General features: G+C 38.8%; 1 protein-coding gene across 1 annotated transcript; it reads left to right on the top strand.

The window, feature by feature from the left end:
- The first annotated feature begins 749 nt into the window (after positions 1 to 749).
- Positions 750 to 11,333, top strand: sox10 (SRY-box transcription factor 10). Its single transcript, NM_131875.1, is given in 4 exon segments — positions 750 to 881; positions 2,999 to 3,680; positions 5,545 to 5,807; positions 9,201 to 11,333. Coding segments are annotated over 3 exon segments (1,458 nt in total). The 5' UTR covers positions 750 to 881; positions 2,999 to 3,240; the 3' UTR covers positions 9,956 to 11,333.
- Positions 11,334 to 15,699: the final 4,366 nt, after the last annotated feature.

Genomic DNA, 15,699 nt, shown 5'->3' on the forward strand with positions numbered 1-15,699 from the left:
TTTACATTTTTTGCGTTTCTCTGATGTCGATTAATGGCCACGTGGCCTTCAGATAAACACATATAATATTTAATCTTTTAATTATGTGTTTTAATCAGTGTGTTCCGAATTATTCGGTTATTTTTATTTAACATTTTTATTAATTAGCTTAATTCTGATCCACCCCAACTCTAATTAACGAATCACAAATCAAATGTATAGTTTTAATTGCACAATTAGCCTGTCAAAACTTAACTAAAAGCTGTTAATGCACTGCTTTTAAGTTTGAAAAATAAAGAAAAATTATTAGAAAACTTAAGATTAGATTTTAACATTTGTTGAAATTATCAAATCGGCACGTTTATAATAAAATTTGACCTAAAACTAAAATTCAGATCAACAACAACCTAAATGAAGTTGCATATATATGTATAAATGTGAGGCAAAAGAAGATTATTTAAATAGCATGTCATACACAATGGAAAATCAAAGTGTTTTACATAGACAACAATAAAAGAAACATAAATAACAAGCGTAAAAGCAAATTCAAATTGAATAATAAAAAAATAATAAAGTTGAAGACACAAATGTATATTTAAAAAAGTTTAAGATCTGAATTAAAAGTAAGATGCCCATGTGAGAGGCCAAATATTACTGTCGTTGATTTGCAGCCGAAATCACCGCCCTCTGGGGCAAAACTCAGCAGCCAATCAGAGCGGGACCCGACAGGGCTCTGTTGCTCCTTTAAGAGATTTTTTCCATGAATTGATTTTTTTCTCGCTCTTCACACAACGGGGCTCTTTAAGCCTCGACGCGCGACACAGAGCAGGCATTCAGAGCGCGAGCGAGGGGGCTGAACCGACGGACTCTCGCGCTGGGCGGGCGACCTGCTGCACTGTAAAGTAAGTGCATTACTGGCTTTCTCTCTATCGCTTACTCTGTGTGGGAATATATACGCCATTGCACTGTCTAACGGAGAAACTTTTACATTTCTTATTAGTAATACTACTACTAATAATAAGCAGTGTATATCGCTTTGAATTTATAAACGACATCTACTTATTTTAGATTTTTCGGTTTATGTCTTGATGGGTTTGGTCGTGGATAACTGTAATGGAGAAAGTTTCTAATTGAAATGGATTAAAGGACGTTTTTAAAAGTGCAACTTATCTAATCTTTTGGCGAAAGGAACACTTTAAGTTGGTGTCACGAGGCATAAATTTCGAGATTTGCGTGAATGTGTAAATCAGAGACGTGTTGGGTTAATCTGTCTTAATTGGAAAGAACGGCTTAATCTATCTGTGCACGGACCACTTGGGATGTACATACACTTTTAGGTCTTTTAGTAAATGTTTACAGTCCGATAAATTATACATTTGAACACTTTAATTCGAAGTGAATCAGTTTTTAAATAGTTTTATAAGAAATAATTTTTTTTAATTTAATCCTCTGAGAAGTTTTACTTGCGTAAGGCTATTTGTATATTTCGCCGTCTCTTGCCAAATTGCTCATGTAACCAACGCAAAGATTAACAAAGAGACCAAACTTTAAAGTACACAACTTATAATATTGTTTATCTACACATCCTTTCACAACAAATATAACAGGATCAGAAAACTTAAGTAAAGTAAAACTAACTGAAATGCACATTTGTGTAAGTTTAAATCAAATGTTTGATACAATAATAATCTCCGCAGATTAGTTTGAAAGGTTTCATTCGAATGAGTTTGTGTCATTTATGAGTTTTGTGTTTTGGCATGAGTGAATTAGGGGCAAATTATTGCCAAACCAGGCGTTATGATCCGCCCTACAGCAGCCAAAGATGAACCCAATCAAAAATGAACAAATAAAGTTTACAGCGGAGGAAACTCAAATAAGCAAGAGTTGCGAGCATAGGTGAAATGAATGAGCATAAAGTTTATAAATTTCTCCTGACAGAAAACAGCCGCTGAAATATTTTCCTAAAAACAAAATAAACCCAGCAGCGCAATTACCGAAATTGACGGATACATTTGTTAGCTACTAAAACAAACCAAGTCTTGTGCGATGCTTTCTTTTTCGTCCCAAATAGGCTAAATTGCACAAGTCAAACCATTAACGCTTTCTGTAGGCTATACATGTGATTAACAAATGATCAATGTGTTAATGTGTTTTGTAAGGGGTCTACAAGTAGCCATTCTTGGCTAACTCTGGCACATTTTACAGTAAAGTTTATTAATGTTCAGTGACCTTGTAAATAAACTAAACATGGTTCTGCTCATGTGAAGTCACTTGTATCTTAATTAACACTGCTGTTGGATGCTGTGTTTTTGTGTTTGGCTTGAGATTGGATGTCTGTAACTCAAGTTCAAGCTGACAGGTCGCATCTCAACACCTTCTGTCGCATATAAATTATTTGATTGATTTTTCTGTAATTGGACCTAGTCAACCACATCCACTCGTTTAATTCACGATTACTTCACATTTCAGAAACACACTGCCATGACTCTCTTGATTTTTTTCTTCTTCTGCTGGTTATAAGTCGTCGTTTGTGCTTTCACCAACAAACACTGTGTAATTCAGCTGCCCACGGCAGCGCCGCTCCGTGTTTATCCAGCAGCGAGGAGGAATGAAGCCGGTATTATTCCAGCACTTTCTCTCCCGGGAGCTTGAACAAACCGCCAAACCTTCAACAGTAGCTTGTTAGCAGAAGTGAAGCTAAAATAACACACACACATATACACACACCGAAGCCCACTGACGCCACCGTATGATTGCAGCGCTGCCCTGGAAAAAGGCGACTTCTAAATAAAGTCAAAGCCTCAGTGTTTGTAGGTTTTTCCTGAACAGGTTTATCTTGTTCATGAGGTGTTCGGGTGAACAGCAAAGGGGTTGTGCGGTCATACAGCCAACCATTAAAACGACATTTTAATGTTATTTTACATATTAAGAAGACTTGCTTTGCAGAAGCAAGCTGTTTAATACAATAATAACAATGATTATTTTAACTAATAAATTACCTGTGTGTGTATTTTTGTAGGTTTCCATCAGATCTATATTCTGAGGAAGACGGCGGAAGGATTCCTTCTGACAGAGTCGAGTCGTTTGAAAAGAACTGTTAAAGTTTCACTGGATGATCTTAAATAATAAACAAAAGCACAATTATTTTACAAGAAAAAAACATTTGAGAAGTATAAATTAATACATTTATATTTAAAATAAAATTTAAGTGAGGAAATTAAACCTACCGAAGTCACCTGTGGCCGCAGAACTAGTGGACCGATGTCGGCGGAGGAGCACAGCATGTCGGAGGTGGAAATGAGTCCCGGGGTGTCGGACGATGGGCACTCCATGTCCCCTGGTCACTCGTCGGGCGCTCCCGGTGGCGCGGACTCCCCTCTGCCCGGTCAGCAGTCTCAGATGTCCGGGATCGGGGATGATGGAGCCGGTGTCTCCGGCGGGGTCTCGGTGAAGTCCGACGAGGAAGATGACCGGTTCCCCATCGGCATCCGCGAGGCGGTCAGTCAGGTGCTGAACGGGTACGACTGGACGCTCGTGCCCATGCCCGTGCGCGTGAACTCGGGCAGCAAGAGCAAACCGCACGTCAAGCGGCCGATGAACGCGTTCATGGTGTGGGCGCAGGCCGCGCGCAGGAAACTGGCGGATCAATATCCGCACCTGCACAACGCCGAGCTCAGCAAAACACTGGGGAAGCTGTGGAGGTGAGCGCGCACGAATGATGCTTTACCTGTACACGCACTGCCACAACGGGACTGTTGCGCCACCATGTTGCAGTACAATGTGTAAAATAAAGAGCTAAATATCATACACACATACATATAGTACTACACAGGGGTTAGTTCACCCAAAAAATAAAAATGCACGCACTATTTACTCAGTCAAGTGGTTTCAAACTTCAAAGTTTTTTCTTTAGTTAAACATTAAAGAAGATATATATATATATATATATATATATATATATATATATATATATATATATATATATATATATATATATATATAAATTTCTATTGTAGGAAAACAAATGGAAGTCAATGGTTTCAAACATTTTTCAAACTATCTTATTTTGTATAATTTTATAATTATCTTATCTTATCTTCTCAACAGAAGAAACTAAAGGTTTAAATAAGTATAAATAATGATTAAAGAGTAAATAATGACATCATTTTAATTTTTGGGGTGAACTATTCTTTTATGGCAATGCTTTAAACCACACATTTCATCCTGTGGCAATTCTAAAGCGATTCAATAGAAATAATTTAAAATTAAAAGTAAAATAAAATGTACAATAAAGGTATAGTGAAAAATATTTGGTCGTGGTGACATAGTTTTGGGTAAAACATGGGCAAACCCAACCATTAGATAAAAAAAAGTCATTTAAATTCAAGATAAAAATGAACCAACCAATGGTTTAGTCCATATTTGACACAACGTTGGCTTATGACAACCCAGATTTTTCTTTCTTTTCTTTTGAGTGCATCTCAATAAACCCACGGTGATCAAATCTGAGCATTCTCTGTGATGAGCCACTCTAGAAACAGCCTCCGTGAATTCATTACAGTAATTCTATCAGTTCATAATTGATCCTGCAGTCTGACGGGTTCCAGATCTGAAGCCTCCTATATTAAGCGCACGCTGCTGTGGTGTGGTGTTGTAAACTCGGCCTCTGGCTCTGAGTTTCTCAGAGGCTTTAGCTCAGAATAATCATTCCTTCAACATGCCAGATTAGAGGGACAAATCCCTTCAGGAGCTGCTGTGGAAAAGAGCACACACACACATGCGCAGCCCGTAAACAGCACTATTAACCTGCGGCTTCCAGGCCAACTGCAACTATTACAGAGGCTGTTTATCCAGAGGAGTTTATTTTGCTGAGGAACTGAGTGTTTGGCTTTGCTGGACTTGTAAATGCATGAATAAACTGTGAATGAAAGTGCGTCTCGCTCTGCAGATGACAGTGCAGGACAGGTGGAGAATCACACCGAGGGCTCGCTCATACGCCAGCTGGAATATCACACACACACACACACACAAACTGATCATGTTCAACACTTACAGGAGAAATCTGAGTATTAAGTGTGCTTTACACATATCTGATGAGTTACAGTCAGCAAAATGGGGAAGATAAACACACATTTGTACATACAATAGTCATCATAAAGGAGATTTAAAAGCATACGGATGAGGATATTATGACTAATAATAAAGTGTTTTGATAGTTTAAACATGTTTAAATTCTGGGTTGTTGTTGGGTCAAATATGGACAAACCCAACCATTTGGTTAAAAAGTGTAATTCAAATTAATTTGGAAAAAAAAAAATAACCCAACATTGGGTTAGTCCATATTTGAACCAACGTTATTTAAATAATAATAATATTTACACCATTTAACCTAAAGGTTATTTGACCCAACATTGGGTCACAACAGCTTTATTAGAGTATATATAATGTAATTTCAGCCTCTGGGGTTATTGTGGTGTTTGTAATGTGAACTCGTTCACATTGTCTTGAGTGTTTCTCTATTAAATGTTTATAAATGTATTAATGTATGTTTTTCACATGTTTCAGACTGCTGAACGAGACGGATAAGCGGCCGTTTATCGAGGAGGCCGAGCGCTTGAGGAAGCAGCATAAGAAAGATTATCCCGAGTACAAGTACCAGCCACGTCGACGCAAGAACGGCAAACCGGGTTCCAGCTCAGAGGCCGACGCCCACTCTGAGGGCGAGGTCAGCCACAGCCAATCGCATTACAAGAGCCTGCACCTGGAGGTGGCGCACGGCGGGGCTGCAGGGTCACCATTGGGTGATGGACACCACCCTCACGCTACAGGTGAGATACACCTGCCTATACACACACACACACACACACACACACACACACACACATGTTTGTTTTTGTGAAAAGTGGGGACATTACATAGGTTTCCATTCATTTTATGCAGCCCAAACCGTATATTATATTGCCCTCACCCCACCCCACTCCTAAACCCAACCACCACAGGAGACTGTGTGCAGCTTTACTCTCTGATTAAACTCATTCTGTAGGATTTATAAGCATTTTGAGAAATGAGGACGTCACCAATGTCCTCATATTTCACCTCCTTTTTGTAATACCTGTGTCATACCCATGTCATTATACAGATTTGTGTCCTGATATGTCACAAAAACACGTACACACACACACACACACACACACACACACACACACACACACACCAGTACTTGAAATCTCAAACACACATTTAACTGATTAAAAACTGATGGCAAAGACCTTTGTAGAATTGTTCCACCAGCCTGAGATAGGACATTACAGTGTTCATCAGCAGGGTAAATGACGAAAAGTTTAAATTTTTTTGTAATTTATAAAACTACAGTTAAAATTAATGAAAATAATTACTTGTTAACGCTAATAGGTTAGTTAACTACACTGAAAAAAATATTTTTGCAAAATTGTTTGTATAATAAATAGTACTGTTCAACTTAATTTGTTTGTGTAAATTTACCCCATATAAATTGTTTGCATCCACTTGTATTTAAAAAATGTAGTAAATCCATTTTTTCAGTGTAGCAAGGGTGTTTCTAATGCAGTGTTTAGACTCACTTTATATTTGTTTTACTTTTTTGAAAGTTGTAAGGAAACACGATCATGAAGGTTTTGTTTTTGCCATTTAAACTAAATTTGTGGTGCTCTCTCATTCACTGCTCTAATTTTTACCATTGAAGATTATCAGAAATGTTTCTTAATCATCAAATCAATTAATTTTATTCTATTATTCTTTATTATTATATTAAATCACCCAAAACATGCTGTATTGTTGTAACCCAGTGTTTGGTCAATATATGGACAAAATATGGTTAAAAAGCATAATTTAAATTTAATTGATATAATTTACTTGATGTTGTGCTTGTTCATATTTAACCCAATGTAGTGATACAACAATCAAGCATAAAAAAAAAAAATTATATTATATATATTTACAGTTAAAGTAGGACTTATTAGCCCCCTTGTTTTTTCCCCCCAATTTCTGTTTAATGGAGAGCAGATTTTTTGCAGCACATTTCTAATCACAATAGTTTTAATAACTCATCTCTAATAACTGATTTATTTTCTCTTTGTCATGATGACAGTAAATAATATTAGCCTAGATATTTTTCAAGACACTTCTATACAGCTTAAAGTGACATTTAAAGGCTTCACTAGGGTAATTAGGGTAACTAGGCAGGTTAGGGTAATTAGTAGTGCTGTCAATCGATGAAAAAAATTAACTAATTAATCGCACCTTTTAAAAAAATTAATCGCAATTAATCGCATTTAAAATACTGAAACTTGTAATTTTGGCTATTTAAATGTAAAATTAATGTAAACGCAAGACAAAAAATATTTAAATTCAAAATATTATTGTTTAATAGAATTTTTGTTTAACTTGTAACACAGATTTCTTCATGTAAACAACATACCCACAATAAAACATCAAGATCCTGCTTGACAGCCATATTTATTACAGAAATTAAAACACAGGCATGTTAATGACATTTACATTTCAAAACAATTAATGCCAATAAAGAAAACACTGATTTCCATGTTGGATTCTAAGTGGACTGAAAAATGCCAAAATACAGGAATTGCAGATATGGAAAATGAAAAATTATAACAATAAACTATAGAATACAAACTGTTGCACTCATTGTAAAGTTTTATTGCTGTGAGTTGAGAACATTAATTATAGAGTAGAAACAATTTAGCTTAATCCTCCTTTACATTCATCCAGTTGCTAAGACTAGGAATATCCCGCAAGTGCACAGAGACTCCCAAATGCCCGCAAATGAATGATAATTTCTCGCAAACCGGTCGTTAAATACATTGCACACCCCTCTCGTCCATACTCAGATACGTCGCTCTCTCCACCCCTGACACCCCTCAACAGGCCTGACACAGACACACACACAGACAGACACACACAACGCGCTGACGCTGAACGTCACCAGACGTTCTGAGTATATTTACATAAGACACCAATAATTCGATTTTAATATGATTAAGATAATACTCTAATTAAAATTCTACCGTGTAGCCTTAAAAGGAACCTTACCTAAAGGAACACCGAGTCAAGAAATGCGGAGGATTTTCTTTCTGTTCGCCATGCGGTATCAACTTACAACAGATGTCGAAAGTTAAAAATGAAACACCCGAAATTGCATGAAACTCTGAATAACTTGTGATGCAACTAATTGTTTTATACTGGAACTTGCCTTCAAAAAGTGCTTCCTTGGTCTTATCCACATTTATTGCATGCTGAACACACGTCCACCACAACAGGAAGTAAAAAAACCTGAACTGCGTTAATTGCGTTAATTTTTTTAACGCGTTAATTATTTAAAATTAATCGCATGCGTTAACGCGTTAATTAAAAATGACAGTGCCAGTAATTAGGCAAGTTATTGTATAAGGATGGTTTGTTCTGTAGACTATCTTACAAAAATATAGCTTAAAGGGGCTAATAATATTGTCCTTAAAATTATGTTTAAAAAATAAAAAACGGCTTTTATTCTAGCCGAAATAAAACAAATAAGACTTTCTCCAGAAGAAAAAATATTATCAGACATACTGTGAACATTTCCTTGCTCTGTTAAACATCATTTGGGAAATATTACGGTATATAACGGTAGGCAACAAATAATTAATTCTTTATGAATTAATTAATTATTCATAAACAATTAATTCACCGTCACCTATGACGACGATGCCACCGCCCATTGCTATGCTTCACATTAGACATTATACGATGGCAAATTGTTCAACATTGCCCAACCCTAATATACATTTAGACTGATATATTTAATGGACCTAGTGTATAGTTTCTATTAAATATACAGATATACACCTATTAAGTATAAGCGTAAAACATATGAATTAAAATGAAAAATTATCTGTATATATATATATATATATATATATATATATATATATATATATATATATATATACATATATATATATATATACACACACACATAATAAATATACAAAGTACGCACAAATATATTATGTAAATACAAACTTTTAAATGTAAAAATTCATTCGACAATATTATTAAAATAAATTAATTTTTAATTAATTTCAAATAGCAATAACACCTTTTCCACTCTATTTTTGAGTAAACAACTACTACTTTTGAAAAACGAAAAACCAACTAAAACTATTTCCTTGTATTTGTTTGCTCAGGTCAGAGTCACAGCCCTCCGACGCCCCCTACCACCCCCAAGACGGAACTGCAGGGAGGAAAATCAGGCGAGGGCAAGCGTGAGGGCGGAGCCTCTCGGAGTGGACTGGGGGTGGGAGCAGATGGAAGCTCCGCCTCATCGTCTGCCAGCGGGAAACCGCACATCGACTTCGGTAACGTGGACATTGGCGAAATCAGCCATGACGTGATGGCCAACATGGAGCCGTTCGACGTGAACGAGTTCGACCAGTATCTCCCACCCAATGGCCACCCGCAGGCGTCCGCCACCGCCAGCGCAGGATCTGCAGCGCCATCGTATACATACGGCATCTCCAGCGCTCTAGCGGCCGCTAGTGGCCACTCCACCGCATGGCTGTCCAAGCAGCAGCTGCCGTCCCAGCAGCATTTGGGCGCAGATGGCGGGAAAACGCAGATAAAGAGTGAAACACACTTCCCTGGGGATACAGCGGCGAGCGGTTCACACGTCACATACACGCCGCTAACACTGCCACACTACAGCTCCGCCTTCCCCTCGCTGGCGTCCCGCGCACAGTTCGCCGAATACGCCGAGCACCAGGCCTCGGGATCCTACTACGCCCACTCCAGCCAGACCTCAGGCCTCTACTCCGCCTTCTCCTACATGGGCCCCTCACAGCGTCCACTGTACACCGCCATTCCGGATCCGGGATCCGTGCCGCAGTCACACAGCCCTACGCATTGGGAGCAGCCCGTATACACCACACTGTCTCGACCGTGACACACTCTACCAAGATGACCAGTCACGGAAGGTCCAACCGTAAAGTGTGTGTGTGTGTGTGTGTGCTAAAAATCATCGAAACACTCGCCTGCACCACAATCAACACAAACTGAGTTCTGAGAAACGAGTGTGTGTGTGTGTGGAGATCTGCAGGGAAATATTCTCACGTGCCTCAGACGACCACCGTCCAGACCTGCTCCCTCAACGCCAATTTGAACACCAGTAGTATTTTCGAAAAAGACGTATTACCAAAGTACCGAGACCAAAACATTACAGAAATACGAGAGTGCATCCATTCTTCCTGAACTCCGGATATCAGATCACACACAGACTTGTACAACATATGATGCTAGTACCTGTGCATCCGCATTTTTTATCTGTATTTGTATGAATGAATAATCTTTTTATTAACCAAAATAAGGCCATATTGTTTTTAAAAAAATAATGAGGTGTTTTTCGTTGTTGTAATCTCTTGTGTTGTCGTTACTGTTGTTATTTGTGTTGCCATAACTACACTGAAAAGTCTTCACCACTGTCTAGTGTTTGTTAATGACATTTGTGTTTTATGACTTTCAGCGTGTGTAAATATCAGTGCCAGGATGCCATACACACATGTCTCCACCCAATTAAGGTGCGCTCACAGTGACGTTAGTTAAATTGAGGAATTTCCCAATCATGCGGATTCCTCTAGAAATGGCTATATTTCGTGAAAGCAGTAAATGTGAGAGCACCTTTATTTCACACAAGCAGTACTGTAAAGGTAATATATTTTTGCCAGATTGGAAATAGTGGACGTAATTACGAATTTTTAATAATAAATGACTATTTTTAGAGAATACCGCTAGTGCCTCAAGTCCATCACAAACGAATTGTCGTTTCTGATAAATTCAATTTTGATGATGTAAAATCCTTTTCAGGGTGCAAATTTTATCATGCGTTAACCGATGTGATTATACATCGAATATGCATATGCAAATTAATAAGTGCCATTTTTATAATTAAAAATACATCAACTATCTGAAGACCTTCCTAACATTGGGTAAGTAAATAAATACATTCATTTCATTGTATTATTTTTGGTAAATGCAATATTTAGCTATTCTACGTTTTGTCTCCCTTTGGTACTTTATAGTTTTGTTTTCGCCCTCTTTATTATTTAGTATTATTCAGAAACAAACAAACTCTTTTTATATATTACAGAATATTATTTATATTTGTTGTTGTTTTTTTTATCAGTAGCGTTTTATTCTGTTTGTCGTAAACCTTTGTCGTGTGCTGTTGTGGTGGGTTAAAGTGCTGTTGTTTTTCTCTGTCGGTGTAAATAGAACTGAGAGCAGTGACTAACTTTCCTCACTCTAAATAAAGCTGCAGTCTTTACGAACACGCACTCGCCTCGTCTCATCTTTCTCTTCTCCACCTGTTTAGATAATTGAGCAAAATAAATAAATATACAAAATAACACAGGGGCAAGAAGGTCGCTGGTTCAAGCCCCTGCTGGGTCATTCCGTATTTCTGTTGAGTTTGCATGTTCTCCCCGTGTTGGTGTGGGTTTCCCCACAAGTCCAAACACATGCGCTATAGGGGAATTGATGAACTAAACTGACCGTAGTGTATAAGTGTGTGAATGTGAGAGTGTATGGGTGTTTCCCAGTACTGGGATTTCATGTGTTCATTTTCCTTCATCTTAGTCTCTTATTTATCAGAGGTCGCGCCACAGTGAAATGAACCACCAACTTATTCAGCATATGCTTTACGGAGCAGATGCCCTTCCAGCTGTTATATACAAAAGTATATAAATATAAGTATTAAGCGTGCTCCCAAAGAAAAGCCCATCTAAGCAGAAAGTCAGCAGGTGTCTGTAGCTCCGCCTCTTTGCCCTTGTTTGGTATCCCCCGGTTGGTGCGGTGACGCGCGAACAAAATGGCAAATGTTGGCCACGATTACTGGTAGCTTCTTTAGTGTTCTTCAGAAACCTATAGGTATGCCACACGGAATCTGCGCACGCAGAATCCTGCAGACTTTCCGCAGATTTTTAGCCCATTATAAATTCTGTTTATTTACTCGAGTAAATGTGTAAATCTGAATTTATTCAGTTTTTATTCAGTAATTTATTACTTTTTATTTAATATATTAAAGTGTAAGTTATGATACTCCGCTGGATACTCCCAAAATAATTCCGCTGAAATCCGAAGATTTTTACCAAAATTCTTCACAGAAATAGCAAAAAACGTCCGCAGATTCTGTCTGGCCCTGCCTATGGGTGACGTCACGGATACTACGTCCATATCTTTTACAGCTTATGGTTAATCTCCACTGCTGTATGGATATCCGTTATGTTAGTGTACAAAATAAACCTGATTTAACGTCCACAAAGCGGGATTGAAGCGTCGTCTTTTATAATTGTACTTACACTATGCGGCAGTGGTAAAGAAGAAGGTAAAATCACTGTAATTCATTACAAACATGCACTGTTTTAAAAATGTGTTAAACATGTGAAACTATAACAGTGCCACTCAAAACACCCATCAGATTATTTATTAACCTAGGGTTGTCAAAATTAATTGTTTCTTCGGTGCACCACGATGCAGACGTGGACAATTCGGTATCGGTTCAGTAATATTCATAACCGGTTATTATGTACTGACGTCATTTACCTCATATGCGCTCTGTCCTGAGGAAGGTGAGCGAGGGTATTTACAACAGTCCTGGCGGCAACTGTGCACAATTTCACTGTGTGTGTTTACTATGACACTTACAGCAGAAGTCTCTATTTCTCTGCGAGTGAGGGAATGAAAGTACTCCATTTCAGTCTCTCTGCCACTGTGGCCCATTTCACCTGCTGGCGTGACTTTTCCTCCCATCTCTTTTCCTCTTGGCTGTATGCATTCCCGCGGCTGTACCTGTGCATTGTTGCGAGACCCGACCAGATTTCATGCGGTGCGGGAATACATTTCCAAATAAAGTGCGGGAGCAGTCGGTAACTCTGGTGTAATTTTAACAAGAGTGGGCGGTGTCACGATATCGCTACCTAGCGAGCGAGCAAGCAAACGTGCGTGGTGTGTGCGTGTTTGGTGCGGTGTGTCCGTGTGTGTGTGTGTTTATACAGAAAGCTTGTTATAGCCACCCCCTAAAATACAACACTGTGTATGGAAAGCATCATCAATGCACCGTGATGCACTGAGATCTCGAATTGAACCAAATTGATGGCTTGATAATCGGAACCGAACCATGAGACCAGTATAGGTTCACACCTCTATATTAGTGATGGGAAGTTCGGATCATTTTACTGACTCTGATCTTTGAGTCTCGTTCATCAAGATAAACGAATCTTTTTTCGAGTCATTTCGTTCATTTGGTTCAATCTGGCAAAACATTATTAAAATGTTACGAATTGCTTCCAAACACATCTACAACTAGCCCAAAAGGTTGAACTCACGACAAATAAGTCATAAATAGAATATAAGAAGGAGAAAATAATAATTCAATGTTTACCTGCTCTTTTGTCTATGAAGGTATTGTCGTCTCTTTGGTCAGCTCACCTCTTCATGTCTTTAAATGTCAGGGGTTCATTCACGTTACACTGACAGACACATATAATCTTAATCAAAGCACAGTCTGAGCTGATAGGAGCCATGATCGTTCGTTCATCACGTGACAGAATGACTCAAACCCGAGGACTCGAGAAATGAACGGATCAATTCTTTTTCCGGCTCTAAACGCATATGATTGGCTTCTGCCAATGTGATGAAGACTTGAAATTAACGATACTACCTGCACAAATGTGCCCATGCGTGGATGAACGAATCATTCCCTGAGAGGACTCGTAGTTCCCGAGTCATTTTGAAGATTCGTTCAAAATGAACGAATCGTTCATGAACGACCATCACTACTCTATATTATACCTTTCAGAAGTTTGGGATTTTTAGCTCTGAGGATCTTGTAGTTGATTTTGTTGCCTGTGCCTTTAATGCTAGTCCTCCCCACCCATCGTTCTCACGTGCCTGTCAGTGTGCCCCAATCTCTATCTTCGGCTGCATCAGATAACAGACAAATAGTTGCAACGGTGAGCCTACACAATCTCATTACAAAGTAAAGTAAACCTGAAGTAAATCACTGTAATTCATCACAAACATGCATGTGTCAAACTTGATCATATTTAATGATGACTGATGATCACAGAGAGCTGAACAGATCTTTTAATCCCAGTTGCTTTGCGCACGTCCTGTCTTGTTGATATGATTATTAGCATTACTATGAAGACTTGTTGATATGCAGCTGTCAATCAATATGTTGGGTGGGGAAACAGAACTCCTACTTCACGTTGCGGTGGGCCTGAAAATAGGAGGGATTTGGATCCTATTTTAACGTCAGGAAATTTAAAATAAGAGACTTATCGTGTTTATATCAGCTCAATATGACTGTGGACACACAATACTACACACAGCTCTGTCTAAACAACACACAATAGAGGATTTCCATCATAGGGGTCCGTTACCTCTTGATAATATAAGTGTAAACGCCACATTGTGACACTTACATGTGACAAACACAGTCTGGCGTATATTAAATGAGTGTACATGTTAATTATGGCGATGCTGAACAACACAGCAGTGTGTGTGTGACACATTTTTGAGCATGTAGGTTCACCCTGATTGGCTGAGAACAAAATCATGACAGAGCACATCACTACGCTCTCTGCATTTCTGCATTAATTATGTGTGTGTGTGTGTGTGTGTGTGTTTGTGTGTTGTCCTGCATATCTGCATGTGTGTGTGTGTGTGTGTGTGTGTGTGTGCTGAGAGCTGAGGCTGATTTCTAATTCCCCTGATTTAATCATCTGTGTGATACTTTGGTCAAACAAAGAGACTCATTGAGCTCCGGCTGAGCGAGGGGAGGGAGGGAGGGGGTCAGACCTGCAGTTTCACTGAATACAAAGACACACACACACACACACACACACACACACACACACACAGAGAGGGAGAGAGAGACGTGCACATAGGCAGAGATGCGCACACACATTCTCACATACACAGTAACATGTACACACTCACACTGAACACAGAGAAAATCACACACACACACACACACACACACACACACACACACACACACACACTCACATTGAAAAGACACACATATACAGAGGCGTGTACACACTCACAATGACACACACATGCCTATACAGACATATGTACACACACACAAAGACATGAACACACTCACAGACATGTACACACTCACGCTAAACACACACACACACACACACATAGACAGACAGACATTAACACTGAAAAATACACACACACACACACACGTACAAACTCAAGTTAATTTCACACACACACACACACTCACACACATACAATAACACACGCTGAAAACACTGAACACACACACACATACATAGAGACATGTGCACAGACATGAACACAGATACACACACACACACACACACACACACACAAAGAGATGCGCACACAGAGACATGTTCACACGCTAAAAACACACACACACACACACACACACACACACACACACACACACACACACACACACACACACAAACATATGCTAAGCACAGACACACACATACAGAGATGCAAACACACACACACATATGTACACACTCACGCAAATAGAGCTAGCAGGAGAGACACACACACCCAGGCAAATGCAGAAATACACACACACGCACACACACAGACACATATACACACACTGAACAGACACACTCTTAATCA

This window comes from Danio rerio, chromosome 3 (assembly GCF_052040795.2).
Source record: "Danio rerio strain M-AB ecotype USA chromosome 3, GRCz13ab, whole genome shotgun sequence".
Taxonomy (NCBI): domain Eukaryota; kingdom Metazoa; phylum Chordata; class Actinopteri; order Cypriniformes; family Danionidae; genus Danio; species Danio rerio.